Consider the following 14,110-nt stretch of genomic DNA (forward strand, 5'->3'; position numbering starts at 1 on the left):
CTAACACCAGAGATAGAAAAAAAAACACCTCTCTAAAAGGTCAAGAACTACGCATCTAAAAAAAGTCTAACTATCCAATCCTCCTACCTCTGAGATAGAAGTACTTTCGGTAGTAATAAGCGCCCAGGTCAACATGTTCCACAATGTATCGTTTAGATCGGTCATTATGTTGGCTTGGCCCATCCTTTGCAGCCTCCAACACAGCTACACCAGCATTGGTAAAATGGGTAGTAAGGGTAGCATCCAAAGGTCCTTCCTCTGTACTGCCAGAAGAATTGTTTGAGCTCCCACCACTCCCTATGCTGCCCTGCTGGAGTATAGATGACAAGGAAAAGTAAAGCAAGCAAGCTGTCAAACATATTGTCACTTTTAGTCTTCAGTACATCTTCACTCTGCAACAGTACATTTTTTTTCATGATTTTTATTTTTGGGGTTTTCAAAATGTAAAATGATCAGAAGTTACCTATGCAGATTGCAGACTCAAAATTAGAAGTCACAGTATTTTTTTCAAGGATCAAGACACATTACCATCTTTAGATATATATTTTAGAAAATGTAATTATACTGTTCTTGCATAAAACCTACCTGTTTGACAGGACAGATGTTCCGCTCACCCTCTCCACCAATCTCATTCCTGAAACAAGGGCAGCTGAGAACCAAATCATTGCTCTTGTCATCACCAGGGTCCAAGGCAGGGTTGGTGCTGTGTCCTCCTGTCCCGTCCTTGCTAAGTTCTTCTTGTGAGCCACAAGGTGACCCATATACTCCACTCTGATTGGAGGAAAGTGAGGATGAGGCTGAAGCAGAGGCGGCCGCAGCAGCTGAGGCACCAGTTGTAGTGTTTTTGCGCTTGCCCCCTGATTGCCGACTTTGGACTGCCTCATTGAGGTCAAATAGTAGAGACTGGACATCAAAATGAGCAAAGCCTTTTTGACACACCCAGGGTTTGGGAGATGGACCACTTTCATCCCCTTTTCCCCCATCTTCAACATCTGAGCCAGCCCTTGATGTGTCACCTTCCACCTTAACACTACGCAGCTTACGGAATATTGACTCTCCACCTGTTTCTGATTTTGATCTTCTTTTCAAGTGTTTCTCTCGTTCCTTCAGCCGACTGGCAGGACTACCTCTGGCTGGACCTAGAGGTCCATCTGGCAGGTCCAGGGCAGCCTGTTTAATGGGAGCCACGGTAAGGAGTTCTGTTAGCTTCTCTGGAGCTGGGCTGCGCTGATCAGGGGCCTCAGAGGACTGGTATCCCTTTAGCATGTCAAAGAAGCTCTCTCCTGACACTCCATGTTTGTCTATGGATGAAGTGCTGCCATACTCACGATGCATGGGTGTCCACCCAGAGAATGACCAGCCCTCATTGCCATCCCCATCCAGCTCACTGATAGTTATGTCACTGTTACTGCGCTGACGGATGCGTCTCATGCCTTTGCGAGGTGAACCCAGATAGCCATCCGGTGACAGGAAGCGATTATCCTTTCCCTTGCTTTGCATCTTGCTCTTTAGCGTGTTATGGATGTTGCGTAGCATTGAGGAATCCTGTGGGCTTATCAGGTGGCCCAGCTTGGCAGACAGATTGCTGTGGGCTGTGACAGCCGACACCCCTCCTCCTCCACTACCACCACTACCACCAATTCCTCCTCCTCCACCACCTCCAAGTCTTTCTCTATCCCCACTTCCTGACCCTGAAGAGCTGGTAGTGTTGGTAGAGCTGGGCGAGTCCGTTTCCACAGTAATGTGCCAAACACCCCCTCCTCCCCCATCTTTCCTTGGGGGCCAGTCAGCCACACGAGCCCGAACTCCCATCTTGGGGACACCAGGGTTGGTGCCAGTGGTTGAGGAAGAAGAGATATGGGCACTCTCGCTGCGAGGTGGCGGTGCTCCTCCATTGGGAAGTCGCAGGCGGCGGGTATAGAACTCATCAGAAGCCGGCACCGAGCCACCAACTGAGCGCTCTGTCTGAGAACGCTTCAGACTGGTCATGACGAAGATGGAAAAGGGCGTGGGGAGGGGAGATGGGAGGGAAAGGTAAGGCTGGGGTGCCAAATAATTTAGATTTGGGTCAACATAATACCCACTAAGTGAAGTGACGAGAGGGACTCACGGATACATTTGGTGCTGCAAAAAGAGCAAAGAAACGATAACATGAATACAGCTATATGTCAGATAATCAATAGTCAGAGAAAGATGGTGAAATAGTCATATCCAATAAAAGCATTGGTAACAATTACAGCAAGTTTACACAATTTTACCAACACCCTATAGCTTATGAAATGCTACAAAGATGGCTTGCGTTGAACTTTTATAAATCAAACATGAAATATTTAAAAGGTTGAAAATTAAACATCAAAAGTGTGAGTGCACAACACAGCTCAGTTAAAGGTATTATGTTTATATTCTTTTTATTCCAAAAAAACCCCAAAACAGATACTGTACCTTTATAAAGCTGAAGTTTGATGAGAAGAAATGTCTTGATGGTGAACTTTCACAGCTGTACTGGAAACATGCTAGGGGAGAGCTCAGTATGTTTACACAGGAGCCCAGCAACTGAGAACAACAACACAAAGAGGATAGATAGAAAGAAAAGGCAGAAAGAAACAGAAGAGGAATTAGAGAAATCCAGTCATTTTTAGCTTCACATGATCTACAGTTATAAATCTTACAAAATTTCAGATACTTCAGCTATAATGATAAAGTAAGAAACTAGAAACCACAGTATTCCTGTAAATTTAGAACAATGAGGAATGTTATCTTATAACACAGACAAAAAAAGGAGAACCAACAATCAAAATGAGGCTGTATTTGAGATCCACTATAGCCTGTAGATTAGAGAGACCATCAAGGTTTGTTACATGGTCACAGATTGGACTGAATTCACACATCAAGATCAGTTTACTGGCTATAGGGAGCCTTACACAGCCTCCAAAATTGAGAATGATGTCTGCTTTGGCTCTTTAGAGAGCTTTGCCCAAAATAAGCCGTGTGATGTTCTGGCCTTCTTGGCCTGAACCTTTCGTCTACGAGTAATTTACAAAAAGCCTTGTTACAAAACACTACTCACAGAGTTTAAAAGACTGTGCATTGAATAGGCAGCAAGGATCTACCAAAATAACACAAGGAACCGCATCAGAAAACTGTAGAAGCCATTAGTTTTCAATCTTGATATATGCAAGGATCTTACAATCAAGATATGTAGTGACACTGCAGCATTAAATGTGTCCATTGAATGTGACAGTTATTGCCTTACACGACCGCTGATGAAAGAGCTAAGGAAGGACTCCAGTTTACATGAGCATGTACTTGTCTACTGGTTTGTCCATAATGATGCACCAACTCTTTCTTCCAGACCACACTTTGTATCACCATGGCAATAAGGAGTCTTGTACAGTACATGTTTCTGTAAGTGTGTCTGTGAGAGATAGAGAGAGATAGAGAGAGAGACAGAGAGAGCGAGGGAGAGAGAGGGAGAGAGAGAGGGAGAGAGAGAGGGAGAGAGAGGGACAGAGAGAGAGAGAGTATTGATTCCTATTCTTCCCACAGACCTCACTGTGAGCGGTTTTAATAGCACTGCCTCCACCCAATTTGTGGATTAACCAGAAGCACTGGGACATGTGGTACATTGTTGTTGACTTTTTTGAATGAACTGTTTACTGCTTTTAGAACATAAACTATTGCAATAGTTTGTCAGAAATTCTCCAAATGCCTTACTAAACTATCTGCATGGATTACCTCTTATTAGTAACCAAGAGAGCAGACCTTTTAACCAAGATCTGAGGTGCTTTGTTGTACTTGTGGCACCAGGATACACAAACCAGTGCTGGTGCAATCAGCCCTGGCCCACTCTAGCCTCTTGACAAACAGTGTTTGTGAATTGTTCAATTAAGTCTGCAGCATGACATTCTAGTCTGGGCTTCAGTTTGGCTTTTAGTACTGATGTGTTTGATGTACAACAGGCAGGAATACAAAGATTAAAATTCAAAGTCGTTCCTGTTTCACAGCAAGGTGTCTGATTGGCACACACACATATTGAATAGGCTTACATTGAGGAAACATTTTTTGATGTCCTAAAAAGGCCTCTTAGTTTTCTGTGCATTATATTGGAAAAGATAAAATATGCATAAAAATGACTTTAAAGCTCAAGGACTGTCTGGTGAGTTAACTCAAATTGTTTACTATTAGAACAAAACTGGAATTATTTTGCATTCATAATAAATAAACAATCTGAAGTGACTCTCAAACGAGATTGTGAAGTGTGCAACTGAAAGAGCATGAATACAGCTGAGCCTTCTTACAGAGATTTTCTTCTACAGTCAGCAAAATCCATTCAGCTTGTCAAGCGTTTTACTTCATAGTAAATATCAAAAAATAATAAAACACTGATGTGTCTCCAGTCCAGTGTAGACCCGTGCCAGACAGATTTTGGTACAAAGTATGGCTATTGTATGTCTGTATAGGATACAGTAATGCCTGTACTTCTTTACCTATCTTTCAGTAGTGAAGCTAAAGAGGAGAGCCCCAGTTTCTCTTATAGACTGCAAACTATTTGACTGATAACAGCCCTTGTTGCACTACTGGCAACTCACCCACAGCATCCATTCTGAAAGCTCATTACAAAAGAATGTGCATACTTTGTGCACTGATAATGTGACTGACTCTGGAGCTGATCATAAGTGTCTTATTTCACTAAACAAGTGTAAAATAAAATTAAAAATCTCCATAAATGAAGCAACCTATTGCTAGTTTTTGTATTTTAGCATGACTGACTGTACTGTGTAACTGAATAAAAGTCACAAAGTAGCAACACAGTGTCATGCTCCACTGTGAGCAAATGTTGCCTCTGAAATCACACTTAAAAAGGGCAGCCTAAATAACTACCTGCAGACTGCTATATTCTGCTGCAGACTGGTTTGTACTCTTTTAATGAGAATTGGAGAGAATACGACAAACACTGAAAGTTAGATAACAGAGTGAATGAGGATAGGATTAAACTGTACACTAGGTTGGGAGACTGGGAATTCAAACAAAGAGTTGCATGCCTCTCTTCAGTCGCAGAGGACCAATTACATTGACAGATACTCAGCAATCTTTAGCAGTGTCTAAATGAGGTCGATTCCTGAGGTAAATATGTAGCATCACTGCTCAATGCAGTTAATTGCTACCAAGGTTTCCTGCTGGGCTGGCTGACTAGAGACTGTTGACAGAGGGACTTACTTGCTTCTTTGAGAAGACCCTGGGTGGGATCATAGGTATAACATTACCACACAATGAAAAGGCTGTTGTAAAAACCTTTTTGATACAATTCTGGCACTTACAGGAGAGTTTAAGAGTCAGGTCCCTGCAGATCAAATTTTGTGCAAAACAGTAACTTTGCATGATATTTAATTTGACTGTCAAAACAGCAGAAGCCTCATAAGCAAATTTTTGTACAACTGCAAATTTTGTCTCTTATAGAATGTTGGAGTCAAGCTAAGGGATCATCTCCATCAGTTTGGATAGGAGTAGTCACCACAGTGGCCAGTAACTCTTCTGCGCATATGGGCAAATAAGCAGTGTTTGTGCTTCCATGTACACCAGTGTCCCAGTTTTGAGGTGTCTACCTGTGTTGATCATATTCTGGATATAGTGTTTACATGGACCACAGAGAAATCTCCCATTTTAAAGTGTCCCTTCACAACACAAACTGGCAATTCAATCTGACATTCCTGTAACTGTCAGACAAACATTTCATTAAACTTGTTTGCCTATAACGAGTTGAGCACTATTAAATGTCAACATCTCAATGAATCAAATGAGCACTGACATGTTAGCATTTTAATGCTAACATGTCAGTGCTCATTTGATTAATCCATCTGAGGTCCAGCAATGGGAGACCATAGCATCAGGAAATATGAAACAGGTTCTACAGTTTGAGTGCTGTCAGTTTGTCACCATCACTGTCGCCATGTAAGACAAGGAAGGGGTGGATGAAGAAATGAAGCTGTGACTGGTGGGATAGGGTCTCATGATGGAGTTCAGTGATCTGAGTGAAGAAAATATTTCTGTATAAGCCATGTGATGCAGCAGGCCATAATGTTGTACAAACTGGGCAGTTGAGGGAAATATCTCTTGCTTCTAACCAGTTTTAGGTTAACACAATGACAGTCATAAAAGTTTGTATGTATATTCAGTGGACCGAGCTATGAGCCACATTATAAAAGTCTCAGGAGGAGGAAGCTAACCAAATTGTTTATGCCTCAGTTATGGAAGCTTCGTCTGCGCACTAGTCAGAAACTGGGATAAGATGTATACATACAACAGTATCACAGTCTCTTTCAGGGTACTCTGGCTAGCTTAATTGAGCAATGGGTTTGTACATATTTCAGAAAACTGGATATGAAGTTTGTATGTTCAAACACAAAAGCTAGATACTTCAAAAACCCAAAGATGAGTCAAGTCAATGTAAACGCAGTCACGTTTCCAGATAGACTTGGTCAGATGAGTAGTGATATGCAGCTTGCTCTGTCCCAGTTATTAAACAAACAAGAACATTTATCTGATAAAATTAATAAGCATTAAAAGGCTGTTAACTCAATTTTCTTTACAATTATTTATTTAAATATTTCTTGGGCGAGAGACAAGGGGTATTAAACATTTATGATATCTACAAACAAACAAAAAACCTTCATCATGAATTAGGACCAGCGGGCCTCTAGTTCGGTATCACTAGTGCAGAGGCTTTGTGCGGCTGCCAGTCATCACTGGAAGCCACCTCAAAATATTCCCATTTTCAATTAAAAAAAAACAAAAAAGATCCATATAATATCAAGCTATCATTTTTGGTACATGGTAACTACTAGGCTTTCCCAAGGAACATTTGAGAACATTTTAAGAAAAGCCTCTAAAAAAAATCCATCATGACAAAGTCAGCAATCAGTGAACACTGAACTAAATATGATTGTTAGACGAGATGCTGGTTTACTCTGTAGGTCTCCAATTTGTTAATAATTTTCGAGCACTTTTCCAACAAAGGACTATGTAACTTGGTACTCATTATAGGTAAAGTAGTCGCATTTTTTATGGAAATTGGCAAATTTAATACATTTTTTATTTGCATTTACAAGCAAATGCTGTTCTCCTGGTAAATTTCTTTGAAAAAAACTGTTCAAGTTTAAGCCAGTTGTCATTATTTGATTTTTTTTTTCTGAAGTATTATGTGCTGTCCAATAGACACATATCAGCTGACAATGCTGTGCACTGACTAAAAGATTTTCTGTTTTCCTGCACATTAATTAGTCTTATTTAACTGATGTGTGCCAATATGAAAACAATTTAAATTGACTCTATATTTAGTGACAAGTTACAAATCACAGGAAACATGATCAGCTCGTAATGTTTCATTTCATCACTGTTAAATTACGTTTTCTGACAAACATTGAATTGGAATAAATTAAAATATCTATTTATTCCCTAAAGTCATGTCAATATTTTTTATAATATGATGATGAAAAAATATGTACACAACAGTACTGCTTAAAATGTTTCTGACTGCCAGAGACTAATGTTGTTGTCAAGCAGCACAGGTGTGCTAGTGCCTATAGCTGTGTGACTATGAATCTGCTCTAGTGCACAGTGAGTCATGCACACCTGAAAATTACAGCGCAGATGACTGACTAACTGACTGACAGAGGCTAGTGCTGCACAATGAAAGGAGACAGCCACAAAAAGGCTTTTGAAAAGAGAGGGCACAGAAAGTTGAGCAAAATGTTCTGACTACACAAGTGTGTGTGTGTGTGTGTGTGTGTGTGTGTGTGTGTGTGTGTGTGTGTGTGTGTGTGTGTGTGTGTGTGTAACTCAGGTACAGAGACAGAAACTCTACATCATTAATTTCTTCTCTCCATTCTTTGAAATACAGTAAACTGTTGCTATTTTTGGACAGCTAGTGATGGTTTGTGTTCGTTAATCAGCTTGTATTGTGTTGAAGAACACAGACAGTTTTCTGAAGGTTGCGTTTAGCAAAGATCATCACACTGTAATCACAGAGATGACAAGTATAGAGGCAAGAGAGGAAAGAAAACAACAAAAACTACCAAATGAAAGAAACAAAAAGTTGTGAGGCACTTTTTTTTGCCATTTTTTATGTTAGTCAATCTTTGACACTTATACACCTGTTTCAACAGACAGATATTATTACGACACTGACTGGTGAGTCAAGTCAAGTCCTGTCATGTTTTTGTAAATCCTGAAACCACATACTGTGTTGTGTCTCAATGGGTTTCACAGGCTGAGAACAGAACCTGTTCCTGACCCAGCCCAAGCTGCAAGCTGTTTAAGGAGACAAGTAGGAAGAACTAAAGGCCTTTGGACATACAGAAAATACAAGAAGAGTGTTTAGCGAAATTCGAAAAATCTTGAATAGCTGTTGCTGAAAATACAAGCCTTGGGTGGGAAAATGTCAATTACAAAGAAACAGAAAGAGAGAGACACTGACTCAAACTTTGATAGCATGTCCTCTTGGACACCACCTGCCAAAATGCTGCTGGGCATAGGTGTGAGCGTTAACACAATACATTTTCAAGTGGGTACAAAGCCAGTGCTGGTTATACAAAGAGCCCTTGGACCAAAAGTAAATAGAAAAGATCCAGATTATGACTCAGACATTTAGTGTGCACCTACAAGTGTCTCTCTCTGTCTCACACACAAATATCACAAACAAAGGACCCAGATGATGAGGAATGTTGTATCACATTATTTTTTCTCACCCTTGTAATCTTTCCCAGGCTCAGTGGCGTTAATGGCTCCCAGTTTTCAGTTGGTTTAAAGACTTTGTCAGTGTGGGTTGGAAACCGTTTTCAAACTTCATTGAATAATGTAAGAAGATTCAAAGTAATAAGAGTAGTTTAAAGTGCCCTCAGAAATTGAACAAACATGCAGAAGTGGTCGACACAAAGCCCCCAAAACATAAATTTAAATGAAATGCTGATACATAAAAACTTCATGTGTGTCAAAATTTGACAGTAGTGGCCTAGTGCTCGTAAATGCAATACAGCCATTTGAAAGACAAACAGCTTTTCATCTCAGCTTCTCTATGCGTGGATGAGGAAATGGCAGGCCAAGACACAGAGGGAAGGTAAAGAGAGAAAAAATAAATCAAACATTATTCTCTTTGAAAGCTGCCAGGCAGCAGGCAGTCCACAGTGTTGGCGCTTCAGCTCAGAGCCTTACAAAGTAAAATTGTAATTGTGTGGAAAGATAAACGTGGTTTGCTGTTTTTCTCTTCCTCTGCAGAGCTAGGCAGTGGGGTGGGGTCTTCTCTCTAGCTCGCTGAAATGTAAAAGGGGATTTTTGAGTGCTCTGAAGTCTGCTGTTGTCTTTTTCTCTCGAGTGTGAAATTGTTGAAATTGTGTTTTATGGCACTTTCCTATCCCCAGCTACCACAGAATAGTGGGAGGAGATGAGCACAGAGATTTGAGTAAAGACAGAGGGGTGTGTGTGTGTGTGTGTGTGTGTGTGTGTGTGTGTGTGTGCGCGTGCACACGTGTGTGTGCATTCGTGTGTGTGTGTGTGTGTGTGTGTGTGTGTGTGTGTGTGTGTACCAGCAGTTAGAGAAAATTGCAATCATTTAATGGTGGAGTTTATTAATTTTGCTGTGGTTTCAGGTACATAAATGTGCAAATCTTTATAACTCCACACAAGGTATTGAAACAAACCATTTTCCACGTTAGTAAACTTGTATCATCATGCTGTACTCCCCTGAATTACCAGCTATGATGAGGTCACTATCTATAGGGAAGACACGATAAGGGTGATAGGAAATGAAGGGGGAAAACTGATGGGGATTTACAGGAGAGGGAATAAGTGCTACACCGTGTTTTAGTACTACAGTGGATAACAATGCCACAAATAGCTAAGGCCTTCCTACGTCCCCAGCATGCAAGCTTGTGTGCATGTGTGTGTTGTTTCCACAGCTAAACTTTTAAGTACTGGTGACCAGTGCCAAGCAAAACCCAAAACATGAACAACTATGCTCTTTAATGGCTTTAAACCACTTACACAGGACAGAATCTGGATTGCGTGAGCTCTGATGAATCAGATCCATACAGTCAATTGGCCTTGTGACAAGCTAATCTATTATTTATGCAAGCAGAGGGTATTTTGGGAAGGTGAGGGGTGGTTGGTTGGGAGATAGGTGAAGTGATTTTCCCTTCATGTTCATCTGTTTTTTTTTAAGCTAATAATGGCAATGTAACTATGTTACCTTATAACCTGAACTATCACTGCCTTCTAATCTTTGACTTGTGTACATCTGAGATGCCACCTTTCAAAGTTGGTCATTCATATAGTGGACTCTACGTATGCCTTAACTCAGGTTAAACTTAGATTTGTTGAAAATGGTGCTCTCATTGTGCGTCCCAATATTTTTCCACAAAACCAACACAGATAGCTCAACATTTGTGCACTGGCTGATACAAGAATAAAGAATTTCACTGGTTAGATCTGTAAAAAACATGTTTGACCGAAGAAGTTCTCTTGAATCAGTGAAAACTGACATAAGCATTTGCCCTCAGATTAAGGCACAACTTAAGTTCAAACAGTTCCTCTATTAAACATCCTGTTGATATTGAACAACTTTCCCAACTTGCCCAATAGGTTCACTACAATAACAATAAAAAATATTGTAAAAATAGTTATTTGTTGTTGCTCCACTGGTTCAATACTAACCTTAACAACAAGCATGACAGATCTCATTCATGATATGAACCACAGGGTGCATGCCAAGGCATGTACCCACCATCAATCTTGTCACACGTCTTTAATCTTGCTGTTGTACATATAGCTAACAAAAACAATCAGTCATTAAGTGTACGTCAAGTGTAGTCATTAAGATATAACTGATTATTACACTGGCTTAAACTTCAACACCTAATCCTTACTTAACTGGGAAACAGAGGTAACATCATAAGAGCAAATGGGTTCATTTAAGAAAACGTTAGGTTTAGCTAAAAATCTCTGCATCACATGTCTGGCAAGCAGTTGTGTCTTTCTGTGAAATTCCTTGGCACTAGCTGACACATTTACTGCAAAATGCATGCTGTCACACCTTGTTCACTCTTGGGTGTCTACATAAGACAATAAATAAGTAAACAGTGAAGAACACATGGATGCACTCAGACACACAGATTGAATGAATGTCCTTTCTGAGAGGTTCCAATCCATTTACCATAGCCCTTCAGTGCCTAAAAATAAGCTACTGAAACTAACCAAGCTGCAGGCATCATGTTTGAAGGATACTGTTCAGGCTCCTCAGATTCAGAGGGATTTGGCAGCAGCTGTGCGTTATGTGTATGTGCATGATAGTGATGAGCCAGGTTGGTACTCAGTATTATTCTAAGTGCAAAACTAGCAAGAAATTATATATTCTTGAAAAGTTTTCAAAACTACTGAATTAAATTACATTTGTACAAAACCGAGCAGCACAACAGAGTTTCACTTTGACCACATCCAGCCAGCAGCTATTCTTTCACAGAAATGTCCTAACCAAGATATGTAAAAACAGTCTGCCAGTGAGAGGCATGTGGTCACCTTCTAAAATGGTAGCCGACACTGCAATAGCCTCTGTGAATTATAATTAACAAGGTTTGTGCATCGATGCTCAATACAGCATTACTTTGCATTCAAGAATGTTTTTTTGCACTGCTACCTGCTGGGCCGTTAGATCTGTAGCATTGTAAAAAATAGAACCATTAATCAGATTAACTCTGCCTTCCATGAGCCTTCTAACCCACTTCTGACCATGTAATTAGGTCTATAATAGTGCAAAATGTCAATAAAACAGTAAGACATATTCTAGGCAATAACTCAGTCTGCAGTGCTCAGACATCAGCAATGAAGCCGCCTGGTCTTGTGCAAGAGCCACCTCCGCACCACCACCAAGAGCCCTCTAATCTGTGCCAATCAGATGACGCTAAACAACCATTTGTTGTTGAATTGGGCACCAGTACACGCCCCCTCCTCATTTCAACAGCCACTGCAGACCCTAGCAAAATGCTGGCAACGTAGCAAAAGCAGGCACAGCAGTGAGGGTGACAGAAATAGCAGAGTGGTGAATAATAGAGAAAAAGAACTGTGGTGTAATTAACATGGTGGCTGGGGGCTGATGTACTGTAGAGAGATAAAGAAAAGGGAGTGAAGGGAGAGCTTTGTGATAGAAGATAGAAAAGCGATATGCAAGGAAAAGATGAGAAATTAAATGAATTAAGGAGTGGCAAGTTGTAGAGAGGAAAATCTTACAAGAAATGAAAACAGAGAAGCAAATGCAACAGACAAACAGATTAGGTTAGAGTAAACCTAACCACAGCCCTGTGATTACAACTGAAAAGGGAATAAAATCCTTGAAACTGACAGGAACATTGCCGCTTAAATTATATGACTTGATCCAGGGACAATCCCACAGGATGTACAAATCAACAAATACATATTTTAAAAAAAAAAAGCTAAAATGAAAAAAATCTCAGTTACTGCTCAACAAAAAAAAATCCACTGATGTGGCACAAAATACTGATACACAATAATTCAGAAATGGTACAGAGGGGGGGAAGAGAGACAGGAAAGGGAAAAAACAGAAATGTTTCCCAGCAGCAAGTACATCTTAACACTTGCTCACTTGCTCCATTTCAAACATGTATTCCAAGACCCCTTTTTCACTGGTAACATGCATTACATTTGGATTCATACAAAACAACCCAGCCATTAAGGTGTCTTATTATCTGTTGCCTCACAGCACAGGTGACTTCTTCAGCCACCGAGAGAAAGCCATGGATTACAGCCATCAAAAATGAACTGCAGATTTCCAAAATGGCACAGCTCTGCGTGGGCAACAGTGAGCTGGAACAGCACTGCAGTAAGAGGGGAGTGAGTATGACTGAGAACGAAATCAGCTCACTCTTCAGTACTTGTTATGTGTGGTATCTATGTAAGACGAAAGAGGAAGATAGAAACATGGACAGCGAGTGAAAAATGACAAATAACGACAGCAAATAATAATGAAGACAGATAAAATCTGCAGATTCCCGTCTGAACCCTCAATCTTGGAGTGCATCCACATTATGTTGATTCAATTTGAAATCTCTCCCCCTCCATTACAACCCCTGTCTACACAAAAACTGCATTTTTCTCACCCAATACAGAGCTTGAGCTCTTTTGCTGACTGGCACAACCTACTAACAGACGACAACAAAAAAAATGCAGATTCTTTTCTTGAAATATAACAGGAGCTGATAATGTAATAATTTCAGATATGCAAAAATAATCTATTAAATATTCCAATGTTGCAGTCAATGTAGTGGCAGCCTTTAGAAGATCTCTCAACTCGGTTTGTGTCACATTTTCCCTCACTGTGGGGTAATGTTACACTAAAATATAAAGTCCTGCACATCGATGAAAACAGTAAAAGGATGGAGAAGAAGTAAAGAGAATTCGAAAATGTTTTCTGTGCAGTGAAACAAAGTTACACCAATAAGTTTTTGGTGTATTACAGAATCTGTGAATTATTTGTACTGAAGATTTTCCGTATTGGCCTTTCAGTTCAGCATGCATCTATACTGAACTATTTTAGTCAGTGCATGTGCTGAACTTTTTTGTGCATGCGAAACTCAGTTTGAAACTCTGCATTTCCCCCCTAGCAACATAAGCAAAAGACCATGTGCAGAGCGCAGCCTCGTTGCTATGGTAAACCACAGACCAACAGGAGCTTGAAGACCCTCCACTATTATTAAAGCCTGCTGTTCAGGAGCACTACAATTTTGCAATTGACGACAATGTGATGGACAAAGACAGGTGGATCGGACCAAAACCTGGTTGTCAGCACTGTTCAAATGTGATGCAAGATATGTAGCTGGTTGTACAGTCAAATATACTCACTGATGTTCAGCAGAATGTGAAGTTAAAGATCAAGTAAAAAAGTGAGTGCAGTTGCAAATCCCGTGGCATTTAACAATCTTTATTTTAAAGTATATTTGTGTTGTACAGTACAGTTTAAGTACTGTTAATTTTTCCTACATTTTTTTCCTTTTTTTGAATCAGAAGGTTACAGCCAGCTGCAGCAGTAATGACAAACTTTTTAAAGAGA

The 14,110-nt window shown here is 40.3% G+C and overlaps 1 protein-coding gene across 1 annotated transcript in view; it reads right to left on the bottom strand.

Moving 5' to 3' along the window:
• The window catches only part of sipa1l1 (signal-induced proliferation-associated 1 like 1), an 87,894-nt gene that overhangs the window by 37,378 nt on the left and 36,406 nt on the right, over positions 1-14,110 (bottom strand). Inside the window, exons 3-5 of the mRNA XM_008284667.1 lie at positions 2,443-2,553; positions 586-2,124; positions 88-310 (exon numbers count right to left, since the gene is read on the bottom strand). Of these exons, the coding sequence (XP_008282889.1) occupies positions 88-310; positions 586-1,989 (1,627 nt within the window). The 5' untranslated portion in view covers positions 1,990-2,124; positions 2,443-2,553. The remainder of the gene's footprint in view (positions 1-87; positions 311-585; positions 2,125-2,442; positions 2,554-14,110) is intronic.

The sequence above is a fragment of the Stegastes partitus genome, unplaced genomic scaffold (assembly GCF_000690725.1).
Source record: "Stegastes partitus isolate 25-593 unplaced genomic scaffold, Stegastes_partitus-1.0.2 Scaffold9, whole genome shotgun sequence".
NCBI lineage: Eukaryota > Metazoa > Chordata > Actinopteri > Pomacentridae > Stegastes > Stegastes partitus.